This window comes from Onychostoma macrolepis, chromosome 12 (genome assembly GCF_012432095.1).
Source record: "Onychostoma macrolepis isolate SWU-2019 chromosome 12, ASM1243209v1, whole genome shotgun sequence".
Classification (NCBI taxonomy): domain Eukaryota; kingdom Metazoa; phylum Chordata; class Actinopteri; order Cypriniformes; family Cyprinidae; genus Onychostoma; species Onychostoma macrolepis.
In genome coordinates this window covers 4,899,821-4,914,472 of record NC_081166.1, presented here as the reverse complement: position 1 = coordinate 4,914,472, position 14,652 = coordinate 4,899,821, and the positions used below count along the sequence as shown (strand labels likewise).

Genomic DNA, 14,652 nt, shown 5'->3' with positions numbered 1-14,652 from the left:
TAAGTGCGACTGTTTCTCAGTTTCCCAACTCCACATAAGAGTCTCTAAATGTCTGACAACACTTGACCAGTGAATAATTTCATATTACAAAATATTTAAATGAGGACAAATCAGTTGTGACATTTGGCTCATCGTTGACAAAGGAAAGCAATAAACCAGGAAAAGCAAATTTCATCAGAAGCACAGCTGCATCTTTTCATAAAATCTCATTAAACGCATCCAGTATTAAATTAAACTCATTCAAAGCACAGCGTTAGCAAATAATGCAGTCTATTCTACTGTTTCATGTGTATCGCTCCAGTTTTTAATATCATCTACATGGTTGCAGCTCACTTGTCCTCTTTTTGATGAGAAACCTTTATAATGCTGTCATTTCAGTAACTAAAATGGTCCGCATTACATTTAGAGAATATATTGATTTTGATTGGTTTATTCTTAGCTAGTTTGAATGGAAAAAAACTCTAAAATGGACCCTGTTTGCTGATTTTGACCCCGTGTGCAATTCATATTCTAAACAAATGTTTTTGTAATATTTCAGTCTTCTAGTCTTTCATTGAAAAAGAAATGCTGTGAGATTGTGACTCTGTATGTCAGAAATATAATATTTCTGTTTTGTGTTCCAGCGTTCACGGCTGAGCAGTATCAGCAGCATCAAGAACAGCTGGCCCTCATGCAGAAACAGCAGCTGGAGCAGATACAACAACAGGCCAATGACACCGGCTCAAGTCAGGTGTGTAACGGGGAGACACAAATGTCACTCGTGTCTGGTAGTCTGATGGCTTGTGTAACATTCTCCTGCTGTGTCCTCAGTCTCTTGTGTCCAAGACGCTGGACTCAGTCAGTGCCCAGTTTGCCGCTTCTGCACTCATGACGTCTGACCAGCTTTTGACCCTAAAGGTCAAAGAAGACGGAGTAGGAGGTGGAATCAACGGGGTCGTCCAAGCTTCAGGTTTGTGTTCTGGACAAACTTTTGCATTTGCTCATCTTGTTCTAATATCGTTTTCAACTAAATATTGTTTGTTTTACAGGAGTTTACAAGGGATTGAGCATCTCTGCCACATCCTCTGCTTCGGTCCTCACTAGCCAACCAACATTGACCGCTACCCCGCCCACCTTCCTGTCCTCCACTAGCAACTCTAACACAAGCTCCGCCCACACTGTCCACAACCCTATAGGTAATCATGGTAACAACACAGCCAACTCCACATCTCAGGTCCTGATCGGCAACAACCTACGACTCAGCGTCACCACACCCTCTATCACCAGTCTCAATGCCCGACACCTTCCCAGAAGTCTCAGCAACGTGCCACCCGCTGCCTTGAAGCTCGCCGCCGCCAACAACTGTCAGCTCCCCAAAGTCAACACTGGGTAAAGAATTGCATGCATTCATGCATGCATGTTGTTGTTGTTTTTTGTTTGTTTTGGAAATGTTTTATGTTTAAAGTCAGTAACAATCCAGTAGGGCTGGGCAATTTAGCAAAATATTAAAATGTCGATTTATTTTTGTTTTTTACGATTTTTAACTAATTAACTTAAATGTAACTACAATATGATAACTTTTTCTTGATTAACCCTCTATTTAAAGAAAATTCTATTCCAAGTGCACCACACATGAAGTTGTCAACATGATGTAAATGTTAAACAAATCACTTGGGTATCTTTGCAGAAAAGATGCATGAACTACAACTACTCTTGTACAAACTTATCTTATACTTATATGTTCAGAAATAATGTGGAAAATGCTTTAAAAAAAAAAATCTCAAAATTCAAGGTAATTCAAAATGACTGAAGGTATAACACCAGTAGACCATTATTAACTATAATGTTCTGTAAAAGCAACAGCAGCTTTCTGTCTGTCACCATGATGCAAACGGTCCAGAAGAAACCTGAGGAACAGATTCCACATATGATTAAAAGTTGCAGGGATTTTTTTTATTCACTTGCTCTGCTTTTCCATTGTTTTTTCTATGTAAACATGGACGCGTTTGTTGCATTTGCGTCTCTTGCAGCTTCTCGTGCATGAAACGGCAATCTAAGAACATGGCGCTCGAGTTAAAAGAAGTTTGCTCCCATCTTCTTGCATGTTTGTCCTATTCCACTGCCCGAGATGTCAACACAAAAGCGCCTTCTGTGCGAATGGCACCTAGTGATATGAACACGTCACATGTGAGCGTGCGCAGACATGCGGTTGAATTGTTCTTTTCTCTTTACTGTTATCACTGGCATATTGTCAAAGTCTCTAATTCTAACGTTTGGTAATACTACTTTTCAAAATCGTGATTCCTCGATTTAAAAAAAAAGTAATAAAATCGTGGCGAAACATTACATTTTAAATTAATCAATAAAATCGGGAAAATTGCCCAGCCCTACAATCCAGCATCTTTTATTTCATTTTTTGTTTGTTTGCTTGGAAATACATTCTATATTTAGCAAACAGTGACGCACAATTAGTTTGCAAATCATTTTTTATTATAACCGTAACAGTCCAGCGTTATTTTTTACAAATCTTTTACTATATTTAAGTGACAATCAAATTTTCATATTTTGCGGTTTTTTTAACTATATTTAGTAAGCAGTTTTAATCAAGCATTGTTTTTTTTTTGGAAGTATTTGTTTAATATAATTGTATTTTAATAGTAACACTACAGTGTTTTTGCAAGTTTTACTATATATAATATATATTTTCTAAATAATTATTTATTATATAAAAGTGTTTCCCACAGACTTGGACTCTATTTGTGGTGGCATATATGCAAATTCATTCTCTGCCAGCAGGAGGCGCTTTTAGAGCGAGAGAAATGGCGGTTTCACTGGTAACGCTGTACACAAAGCAGCGGTCCACTCACAAATGCTGCTTTATCAGACATTACAAGCAAGATGAAATGAAAATTACATCCAAAATTTTCTGAAGACAGTTTGTTTCCTTCAGAAATAAAGTGATATAAAAACACCGCACCGGGTTTCGATTTTGAAACGTGCAGTGCTCGTTTATTCAGCGAAGTATAGCTTTTTGAAAAAATCTATTTTGATATTGTGGCGGGCCGCCAACAAATAAATCAATGTATGGGAAACACTGAATATATATGTGCTTGTGTGTGTGTGTATATGTGTGTGTGTATGTATATGTGTATGCATGCATGTGTATATGTATGTATAGGTGTGTATATATGTATAGCAAGCACTGACAATCGAGCACTTTTTCACGAATATTTATTTGAAAATAATTATAACTAACAATCCAGCATTTTTTGCAATGTTTTTAAACTACATTTAGCAGCAGTAACAGTAAATTAATTAATATTTGGCAAATAGTAGCAGTATAGTTTGTCTTTTTTGTTGTTGTTTTGCAAATATTAAGTTTGCAAATATTTGTTACAACAATAACTATCCAGGTGTTAAAGACTTAAAGCATGAAAAATGACTTCAGACTCCACATCAGTGTCACGTTTAAGTCTTTAAATTTGAATTGCTATAAATGAAAAATAATGTAAGAAATGATAAATCTGTGGTTGCTTTACTGCTCTCTTATCATAGCATGCACGTGAATGCGCAATGTTGGAAACGTTGCATGAGTTGCGCAAGTACATACAAGTTACTTTTTATCGGATTGTTTATCAGGTTATTAATCCGTTACATGTTTGTTTACAGGGAGAATCACGAGCAGGAAAAGCAGTCCCTCAATAGTATAGCAGAGAACACAGTGGCCATGGAAGTGACGTAGTGACCGCTGCCTGGGCGTCGTTCTTTTTTCTTTTCTTTTTTTTTTCGCCCAGTCCAGTCTTCTGGTGCTGTGCACCAATTGGGTTCGGGGAAGCAAAAGGACAGCGGGTTTCCACAGCGACTGTCTGAACGTGACAGAAAATTTCATCTCTTGTTTATCTTTATTTTTGCCCCTTTGTCACTTTTTTTTTTTTTTTTTAAATATGCTTTGTTTCTGTTAAGAAAAGTGATGTGTAAATTATGAATATGGCTAATATTTGATGTACAGAAACTACATATTTGTAAAAGCCCACCATCACCCTTGTATATACGCTACTTGAATACAGAACTGTTGAGTTGATGTTTTGCACTTGGGGAATCAAAAAGAGTAAAAAGCGAACAAGGGGGAGTGTGTGAGGTAAACGTTGAGTGTGTGAATAGTCATGTGCATGGTGAGGAAACCTGCTGTTCTACCTATTTATTGTGCTGTGTTTACAATTGATTTGTTTTTTTATGTTTGTTGTTTTCTTTTATTTCGTACACTGTGTCCCTCAGTTGTTTCCTGTGGTGTAAGTGTTTAGGTAGCTGCCGATTCCTAAATTTCCCCGTTTTCAAGTTCGGTTGATTCACTCTGTGAATCGGATTGAACATTGATGGTATCATGCAATTATTTTTTTTTCTCCAGTTTATTATTTTTTATTTATTTTTAATTCATTTTCCCCTCCTCTTCTGAGAGGAATGGGACGTGTTGGGGTTCGATACCCTTTAGGTTCAGGAGTTAATGGGAGGGCAAATTAAGGGGGGGATGGTTATAGGAATCTTCCATTTTTATCATCCCAAAAAATAACAAAAAGACAAACAAGGGATGAAGTCTTCACTTTGGGAGCTTCCAATGCTTCCGCTCAACTAAGCACTATTGTTTTTCTTTTTTTTTCTTTTATTAGTTGATAAATTGCTGCTTTTTGTATAAATTCAGTTCCTTTTTCATACGATAGAAACTGTTTGGTTTGTCCCCGTTTTTATATTATAGTTATTTTTGTATCTTTTGCATTTCTATTGTTCTGTTAATTTTTTTTTTTTTTTTTTTTTTTGGTTCTTGTGGTGATGCGTCTTTTGCGCTTCGTTAACAGAAGACTTCATTCTTTGTTGCTAAATGTTATGCGCAATGGCCGTTAAGCACCCATCTGAGTCGTCATTCCGGTTTAATGACTTCATTCAATACCAAGAAGGAGAAAACAAGTGGATGCCAAATGAACGTCATCTCCTTGGCCTTCTTCTCTAAACGCATTAATCCAGCAGACTCTGGACTACTTCAAGGCCTGAAAAAAACACACAAGTTAAAGGTTGTGCCTTCCTTTGGGAATGTCCTGCTCGGTCTCTTCTGTGAAGAGGATGCTCCGGCTCAAGACCGCGGTCCTGCGGTACACACTTGTCTGGAGCTGGGATCTCTGATGCCCAGTCCACTGGCTGAACTGAATCATCCTCCTCCAGGGGTTTTCTAGTCTGATCTGGATGGAGGCAAAAAAGAAAAAATATGGAAAATATAATAAAGAGAAAAATATTGAATAAGTCAGAAAAAACAAAAATGTGACAATTCAAACATGAATCAGACAATAAAGCCCAGGTTATTATATGTGAACTAATGAGTTGTTATTGTGTGAACAAGTGACTGAATTTCTGAGAATTTATTAGAAATTAATACTGTTTTTTTTTTTTAGCAGGGATGTATTAAGCTGATCAAAAGTGTCAAAGACATTTATAATGTTACAGAAGATTTTCATTTCACAGAAACTCCATTTATCAAAGAAATCTTAAATTAAAAAAAGTAAATATAAAAAGCATATTAGAATGATTTCTGAAGGATCATGTGACACTGAAGACAAGTAATGAGGCTGAAAATCCAGCTTTGCATCACAGAAATAAATTTAAAAAGTTTAAACACATTCCACAATATTACTATTTTTACTGTATTTTTTATCAAATAAATGCAAGCCTGGGTGAGCGTAAGAGACTTCTAATTAATAGGAACTATTTATGTATTAATCAATGGTATACAGGTATAATTTTTTTTTATTTTAATTTGGTGTTAAATTCTCTAAAGAAATTGGCAGATTTGTTAAATCTTGGTGTTTAATAGGGTTTAAAATGAGCAAGATTTCTGAGTAATAGGATGTCACTCATGTCATGTAGATATTACGCCTGTCAATTGTTTGCAGATGTTTTTTTCTGTTGACTTTATACTCCAAATAACTTTCCAAAGGAAATGACGCTGTAACAGAAGCCATTTGACAAGTGTGACAGCTTCTGAATGTTAATGACTTTTAAAAAAAAAAAAAAAAAAGCTTCAAACAAAAGCAAGACCTGCATTGCAAAGTCTCGCGTGACCACTGTAAAGGAATATTCTGGATTAATACAACCTAAGGTCTAATGACAGGGGGCAGTTTGTTTTGCAGCAACTGTGTGGAATAACATCATGATGATTGAAATGGTTAAATCTGTAATGTTCTCAGATGGATGCATGACCTCAGACTGATGGTTCCATTGTTTGCACAATTAAAGATCTCAGAAATTCCCAGTTTACACAAACTCACAAGACCGGATCACGGTGCAAGGATGTGTGCTTAACAAACTGTGAAACATGCATTGACAATAAAGTTCATGCATTAAATTTCCTCCATGGCAGCATGCTTGAAAGCAATTACATTTTCAGTTTCCCTTTGCTTCCGACTATCTTTGTTGGCAGGGGAAGTTAACATGAAATAAAAAAAATACACCCCATTTACACTATATAGAGGCAAACTTCCCCTTTTATTTTGTCCTTATAATAAAATCCAGTCTCAATCTACAGTTTCTCATTGAACATTCTGTGTATGTCAGAAATACAGTGTGTCATAAATGGGTTTGTGAATTGCATTTGAAATGATCACTATATGTGGCCTTGGAGCAAGAGAAACTGAGGACGGTCCTCTTTTAAATGTAGTCTTATTGAATGTCTGGAATGTGTATGAAAGCAGTAGGAGATTGATTTTCATCTTGTGAAGAAAACGTAATATTGCACACATTGCAATCTGTCAGATCCTGTTGCTAAACTTTCCGTTTTCCATCTCTTACTCTGTTTTGCTGCGATTTTGTTTTTGTTTTTTTCAGAGATCGAGCAGGCTGAATTTCAATATGAATGCCGAATCATCTCTCTGCACGCCAGAAAGCCAAATATTGTTTTTATCGACCTCGGTTGAGAATACTGATCTCGCCTGTTACCATAGTAACATATTTAAAAATCGTTTGAGTGTTTTAGGTGTTTTAGGAGTTTCTTCAATGATTCTGCAGCTTCAGACTTCATTTTTCATTGCTCAGATGTGGTTGATCGGAGAGTTTGTATGTCAGGAAGAAGGAGAGAGCCAGCAGGGGGGCGGGTGGGGGATCAAAACCAACAAAGACAGTGACCAAACAAAAAAATATAGCAGATAATTGGATAAAAAATGACTGCGCTTCGCGTCGTGGCCTCCTCACCTCAGGTGTCAATTATTTTCTAATAATTCAACGGCCTGTCGTCAATTATTCCTTAGCATAGTGTGAACGGGCCTTTAATAGTCACATTAGTACAATTCTGCTAACATTGGTTGTTAGCAGATTTAGAGTGAGAACGTCCTGATCTGATTAGTTGAAGGTGAATATTCCGGAGGGCTCAGGTGTCTTCTGGTACTTCATTCTGGAGAGCAGAGTAAGTGCTGGAAATGCTTATTGACTGTTTGTGTGCGATGGACTCTGTCCAAGTCTCTCAACGTGCGCTTTGATCCGAGGAGGAAAACGTGATGAGCCAACAAGAGGCTCGGATCAAAGATGCAAAGTGATGTGTGTGTGTGTGTGTGTGTGTGTCGAGCTTCAAGGAGAAGCAGAGGTCTGGTTGAACAGAACAAGAGGTTCTTAACAAGTATTTCCTTCTGAAGAGAGCTGTTGTGTTTGCTTTCACTATAATTAGGCTGGTTCCCGGAACCGGTGATGTGACTGGCTTGACTGGAGCTGTTCTATATATTTTTCATTAAAATGTTTATATACAGTATATACACTACCACTGACTTAAAACTCTGGGGTTGTTACTTTTATTTTGTCCTTATAATAAAATCCAGTCTCAATCTACAGTTTCTCATTGAACATTCTGTGTATGTCAGAAATACAGTGTGTCATAAATGGGTTTGTGAATTGCATTTGAAATGATCACTATATGTGGCCTTGGAGCAAGAGAAACTGAGGACGGTCCTCTTTTAAATGTAGTCTTATTGAATGTCTGGAATGTGTATGAAAGCAGTAGGAGATTGATTTTCATCTTGTGAAGAAAACGTAATATTGCACACATTGCAATCTGTCAGATCCTGTTGCTAAACTTTCCGTTTTCCATCTCTTACTCTGTTTTGCTGCGATTTTGTTTTTGTTTTTTTCAGAGATCGAGCAGGCTGAATTTCAATATGAATACCGAATCATCTCTCTGCACGCCAGAAAGCCAAATATTGTTTTTATCGACCTCGGTTGAGAATACTGATCTCGCCTGTTACCATAGTAACATATTTAAAAATCGTTTGAGTGTTTTAGGTGTTTTAGGAGTTTCTTCAATGATTCTGCAGCTTCAGACTTCATTTTTCATTGCTCAGATGTGGTTGATCGGAGAGTTTGTATGTCAGGAAGAAGGAGAGAGCCAGCAGGGGGGCGGGTGGGGGGATCAAAACCAACAAAGACAGTGACCAAACAAAAAAATATAGCAGATAATTGGATAAAAAATGACTGCGCTTCGCGTCGTGGCCTCCTCACCTCAGGTGTCAATTATTTTCTAATAATTCAACGGCCTGTCGTCAATTATTCCTTAGCATAGTGTGAACGGGCCTTTAATAGTCACATTAGTACAATTCTGCTAACATTGGTTGTTAGCAGATTTAGAGTGAGAACGTCCTGATCTGATTAGTTGAAGGTGAATATTCCGGAGGGCTCAGGTGTCTTCTGGTACTTCATTCTGGAGAGCAGAGTAAGTGCTGGAAATGCTTATTGACTGTTTGTGTGCGATGGACTCTGTCCAAGTCTCTCAACGTGCGCTTTGATCCGAGGAGGAAAACGTGATGAGCCAACAAGAGGCTCGGATCAAAGATGCAAAGTGATGTGTGTGTGTGTGTGTGTGTGTGTGTCGAGCTTCAAGGAGAAGCAGAGGTCTGGTTGAACAGAACAAGAGGTTCTTAACAAGTATTTCCTTCTGAAGAGAGCTGTTGTGTTTGCTTTCACTATAATTAGGCTGGTTCCCGGAACCGGTGATGTGACTGGCTTGACTGGAGCTGTTCTATATATTTTTTCATTAAAATGTTTATATACAGTATATACACTACCACTGACTTAAAACTCTGGGGTTGTTACTTTAATTTTAACTTATTAATTTATTTTTTAAATGTTTATTTATTGAATTTTGAATGGTTTTTGAAAGAAAACGCTACAGTAATATTGTGAAACACTACTATAATTTTAATTAAATGCTTTATAATTTAATATATTTTAAAAGGTATTTAATTTACTTTTTTTTCTGTAATGGCAAAGCTGAATTTTCAGTTTCGTTACTCCAGTCTTTAGTGTTACACAATCCTTCAGAAATAATTCTAATATGCTGATTTGCTCAAGAAACTGTCATCTTCAGTTTAATGCATCCTTGATGAATGAAATAATTTGCTAAAAAAAATCTTACTCTGAATTTTTATGCACAATAAGATTTGTTTTTGTGTTAAATTTAGCCAAATACGTTTGCTAAAAATGAGTCTTGTCAACATTTAAGAATACATTAGCTCTTTAAAATGTTCTGCCACAACTGTTTTGATAGAAATCTGCATATCAAGTCATCTCATGCTGTTTCTACGCTGTAAAAAGTGATGTTGACTTAACTTAAAAAAATTGAGGAAACCCGTTGCCTTAAAATGTTTAAGTAAATTATAATTAAAAAAGTTAAGTGAATTGTCAAGTTCACTTAACTTTAAAAAAAATATATATTATTTACTTAACTTTAAGGCAACGGGTTTCCTCAATTTTTTTAAGTTAAGTCAACTTATCACTTTTTACAGTGTAAGTAGTTTGGAATCCCTTATTTTTGTTTCTTTAAAAAAAATGATAGAAGCAGTTTGGTTTTAAAGTATTAATATTTGAAAAACGTTTGTCCATGAAATCAAGGTCAGTGAACGTGCAGGAAGCCGTTTTGCTGCCAGGTAACTGGTGAACCCTAAAAACAGGAAAGGATGTCACAGAAAACCCATGAAGACTCCACGAATGTACATCAAGGTCAGTGAGTCTGTAAAATTTCAAATAATTTGATGTTTTTATGTCATGGCAATGTTATTTCAAGTTAGAATTATATAACATGGCCATATTCATTGTTCACAAATTCATGGTATTTGTAAAAGGCGTTTGAAATACTTCAATACTTGAAATACTCATATGTGTTCAAGGATACTGTTAATGCTTTCACATCACTTGACATTGGAGGAGTCACTGAATCAAAGCTTAGTTGAATGTGGCGTGAGATTTGCAAAACTGTATGAAACCCACATGAATTCATTTTCATTGATTCTCTTATTCGTCATTGACTCTTTGAAGAATGTGTGGGAAGTTAACATGTATTTACAGCTACTTCTGTACAGTAAATAAAAGTTCTTTATTGCCTTTTGAAGGTTCTGTGAAGAGCTTTTAACATCCATGGATTCTTTCCATTGCACAAAAGGTTCTTTATAGTGGAAGAAGGTTCTTCAGATAGGCCTATTCAATTATTCAAAAAATGGTTATTTAATGGCATCACTGCAAAAAAAAATCCAGTGACACTTAAAGTGTATGTGGCTCTGCCTTCTAAGACAGAATCCTACCTAAAAAGCTCTGATTTGGAGCGGGCAGCAGATTTGAATAGAGTTTGACATTCACATGCTGCTAAACTAACAGCATGCTATGAGCATAGATTTGCATAATACACACACTTTTGAGTGTGTGTGTGTGTATACATTTTTGACTGGTTCTGCCACAATGCATTACAATCTTAAAAATAAAGGTTCTTAATTGGCATTGATTGTCCCATGAAGAACTTTTAACATCCATGAACCCTTTCCAGTGCACAAAAGGTTCTTTATGAAGTCTCTTTAGATTAAAATGTTCTTTACACTAAGAAAAAGAAAGATTCTTTGGGGGAAACAAAAATGGTTCTTCTGTGACATTGCTTTTGGAACCTTTTTTTTTTTTTAAGAGTGTGTGAGAAGGGAGCATAATTAAATGCTTAAATTTTCACACTTTGATTTAGGTGTGCGCCCTAAAATGCTGCCTATGTAGGCAGCTCGGTGTTGGAACACAGCCTGTAAGTGTGTTGTCTAGATGCTATAACCTAAAATTAAATTGTGACAGTGGAGAATCCCGCTGTGTATTTGTGATATTCTCAATTGTCAAGTATTTTCAGTTGATTGAAGGGTGAGAAAAATGATTTGACCTTTCTGTCATTTCCCAGGAGAACACGAGAGGCACTCACAAAAGACCTCCGTTGCTATGGTTATACCGCAGTACTGTTTTCAGGATACTCTGATTATAAGCATGATTGGATTAACATAATCACAGTATTCTGTTTACACAAGCTTTGAATTCATTGCATTATAAACCAGTGAAAACATGAAGGCGGTGAATTTGTGGGTATGGATTTTTCACCGCTTTAAAACGCGTCCTTCATTAACGTCAGGGACTCGCCTAATAAACATGCAGGGCAGTATACCATCTCATTTATCTGAGCAGATGAGAAAGTTGTTTGATTTTTGTAGTGCCTTTGTCAATACCACAGCCAACAATGACTCATCACAACAACAAAGACGCTGTGAAGATCAGAGCAGGAAAAAGATGAGACTCTGAAGCTGCCTTGATGCGAAATCAAAAAAACAAAGAAATGCTGTGAAATTCATTAATTGTTTTGAGGCTAAGGCACATAATCCAATTTGTCTGCAGTCTTCAGACGGCGCTGTGGTGTGGAATGATTGATTAGATGCTGGAGTATGAGCTATTCATCAATGCCCATTCAAAATGGCAGTTTGATTATTTTCTAATAGAGCCGTACTGCCGCAGTCACAACGCATTACCTCTGAAGACGCTATGGCAACGGCTTCTTCCTTCCAAGCTGATCGTTAGACTTGGAATCAGGTGACAGGAGGGATGAAATGGGATTGGTTAAGATGACCCCCTGTCAATAAGTGACAGGCCTATTATGTGACACTGTTCAATATAGGAGCTCGTTTCAACGGCTGAGAACAATATTAGAAAAGCAGTATACAGTGGCTCATTGCAGTCAGAGATTAGATAGATAGATAGATAGATAGATAGATAGATAGATAGATAGATAGATAGATAGATAGATAGATAGATGAAGATAGATAGATAGATAGATAGATAGATAGATAGATGGAAGAATGGACGATAGATACATGGATAGATAGATGGAAGAATGGACGATAGATAGATAGATAGATAGATAGATAGAATAGATAGATAGATAGAGATAGATAGATGGAAGAATGGACGATAGATAGACAGATAGATAGATGGAAGAATGGACGATAGATAGACAGATAGATAGATGGAAGAATGGACGATAGATAGACAGATAGATAGATGGAAGAATGGACGATAGATAGACAGATAGATAGATGGAAGAATGGACGATAGATAGACAGATAGATAGATGGAAGAATGGACGATAGATAGATAGACAGATAGATAGATGGAAGAATGGACGATAGATAGACAGATAGATAGATGGAAGAATGAACGATAGATAGATAGATAGATAGATAGAAGAATGGACGATAGATAGATAGATGGAAGAATGGAGATAGATAGATAGATAGATAGATAGATAGATAGATAGATAGATAGATAGATAGATAGATAGATAGATAGATAGATAGATAGATAGATAGATGGAAGAATGGATAGATAGATAGATAGATAGATAGATAGATGGAAGAATGATAGATAGATAGATAGATAGATAGATAGATAGATAGATAGATAGATAGATAGATAGATAGATAGATAGATAGATAGATAGATAGATAGATAGATAGATAGATAGATAGATAGATAGATAGATAGATAGATAGATAGATAGATAGATAGATAGATAGATAGATAGATAGATAGATGGAAGAATGAACGATAGATAGACAGATAGATAGATGGAAGAATGAACGATAGATAGATAGATAGATAGATAGATAGATAGATAGATAGATAGATAGATAGATAGATGGAAGAATGACGATAGATAGACAGATAGATAGATAGATGGAAGAATGAACGATAGATAGATAGATGGAAGAATGAACGATAGATAGATAGATAGATGGAAGAATGGACGATAGATAGATAGATAGATGGAAGAATGGACGATAGATAGATAGATAGATAGATAGATTTTTACTACATTGTGAGAGCTAAGCAAGTTTCCAGCAATGTGTGTGCTGAGAAACCTCTGAACAGCAGTCTGGGAAAGAACTGGAAAATGTGATATTTCTTGTTTTGTTTGTTTTTTTTAGTGTCTGGGAAGTTTGGCACAGGGTGTGTTTTGGCTGCCAGGGAGAGGATTTGTACGCACCTGTTTAAAGAGACTGAAGGAAAGACGGAGGAGAGGATAGATAGTGACTGAGAGGAGAGGATAGACAGATCAGTGAGAGGGCTCACAACAGAGGCACTGTGTCTGATGCACCTGCCTAACTCTCATCTGCCAAGAGAGAGAGAACGCAGGAGCAGAAGAGGAGAGACGCAGATGGACTGGAGGAGATGCCCTCAACTCTCTGCTACAGTTAAAAGTGGATTCATGAAACAAAGAGTTTCTTTCACCACTGAGATAAGAGACAAGAGACTCTTGCCATGATGCAAGACTGTTGTGGGTGGTTGCCAGGGAGTTGCTATGTTTTTACTAAGGGTCTCTTTATTATTTGTCCATCCTTCTATCGTATGTTCGTTATTTCAATCGTCTATCTGTCCATCCGTCCTTTTATAGATCTGTCTGTCTGTCTGTCTGTCTGTGCGTGCGTGCGTGCATGCGTGCACTTCCATTAGTAACTTCTCAACTTTGTTCATGCATGACATGAGGTTCACATTAAATTCAACTAGATTTGCTCTTTCTCTTCATACTCTTTTAAGATTCTCAGATCAGGGAGTTTAAATCTTTCAGAGTCGTTTTCCAAACGAGAATGTCCGTCTGATCGATGCAGTGGTCGATGTTTAGTGTGCTACTGAAGAAGAGCTTGAGGATAATGACGGTAATTGGCTGGTGTGATAGATCGCCGCATTCACTCTGCCTTTTTGCTTGGAAAAGAAAGAGAAGAAACCCCAGACTTTAATCAGTTTGAGAAGCTCTGTAGATCCCAGCTTGTTTTTCATATACAACGAGGGATGAACAAGTAGGCCTATGTGTTATGTTGACTTGACAACATATTGTTATTGTACAAACTTTGTTTTCATATTTTCAACCTGCATCCACCAAATTTCTCACTGTCAGGTGAGGCCATTTATTTTTAGAAATATGGAAACCTTCAAATGCCTATTTATGTATGTGTGTGTGTGTGTGTGTAAATGTATAACTACCTAGCAACCACAGAGCAAGGCTTTCATCTCTCTAAACATCAGATTGTTTTAAAAATCTAGGCAGGTAAGTCTTTATCAACCCAGCATTTGTCCCTAGTTCTTTTCTGTTTCTTTGTTTCATAGCTGAAGTACGTTAAGCTGTTAATCTTCTCAAATTGTGTTCGAGCTGCAAACTTCTCATCAGATCAATAGTTCAGTCCAGTGGGACGGCTGTGAACCAATGATACGAGTGATTCTTTTAAATGAACTATTGAGAGAGAGAACAGGGATGAAGGACAGAGTGTGTGTGTTTAGTATGGATGTATGTGGAACGGTATGGATGGA

The 14,652-nt window shown here is 36.7% G+C and overlaps 2 protein-coding genes across 2 annotated transcripts in view; both read left to right on the top strand.

The window, feature by feature from the left end:
* The window catches only part of epc1a (enhancer of polycomb homolog 1 (Drosophila) a), a 32,292-nt gene extending 26,954 nt beyond the window's left edge, over positions 1 to 5,338 (top strand). Inside the window, exons 11-14 of the mRNA XM_058793438.1 lie at positions 624 to 730; positions 811 to 949; positions 1,029 to 1,368; positions 3,649 to 5,338. Of these exons, the coding sequence (XP_058649421.1) occupies positions 624 to 730; positions 811 to 949; positions 1,029 to 1,368; positions 3,649 to 3,721 (659 nt within the window). The 3' untranslated portion in view covers positions 3,722 to 5,338. The remainder of the gene's footprint in view (positions 1 to 623; positions 731 to 810; positions 950 to 1,028; positions 1,369 to 3,648) is intronic.
* A 3,266-nt stretch (positions 5,339 to 8,604) lies between these two features.
* Positions 8,605 to 14,652, top strand: part of kif5bb (kinesin family member 5B, b) — a 38,282-nt gene continuing 32,234 nt past the window's right edge. The window contains exons 1-2 of the mRNA XM_058793671.1: positions 8,605 to 8,713; positions 9,892 to 9,999. Coding sequence (XP_058649654.1) covers positions 9,973 to 9,999 — 27 coding nt within the window. The 5' untranslated portion in view covers positions 8,605 to 8,713; positions 9,892 to 9,972. The remainder of the gene's footprint in view (positions 8,714 to 9,891; positions 10,000 to 14,652) is intronic.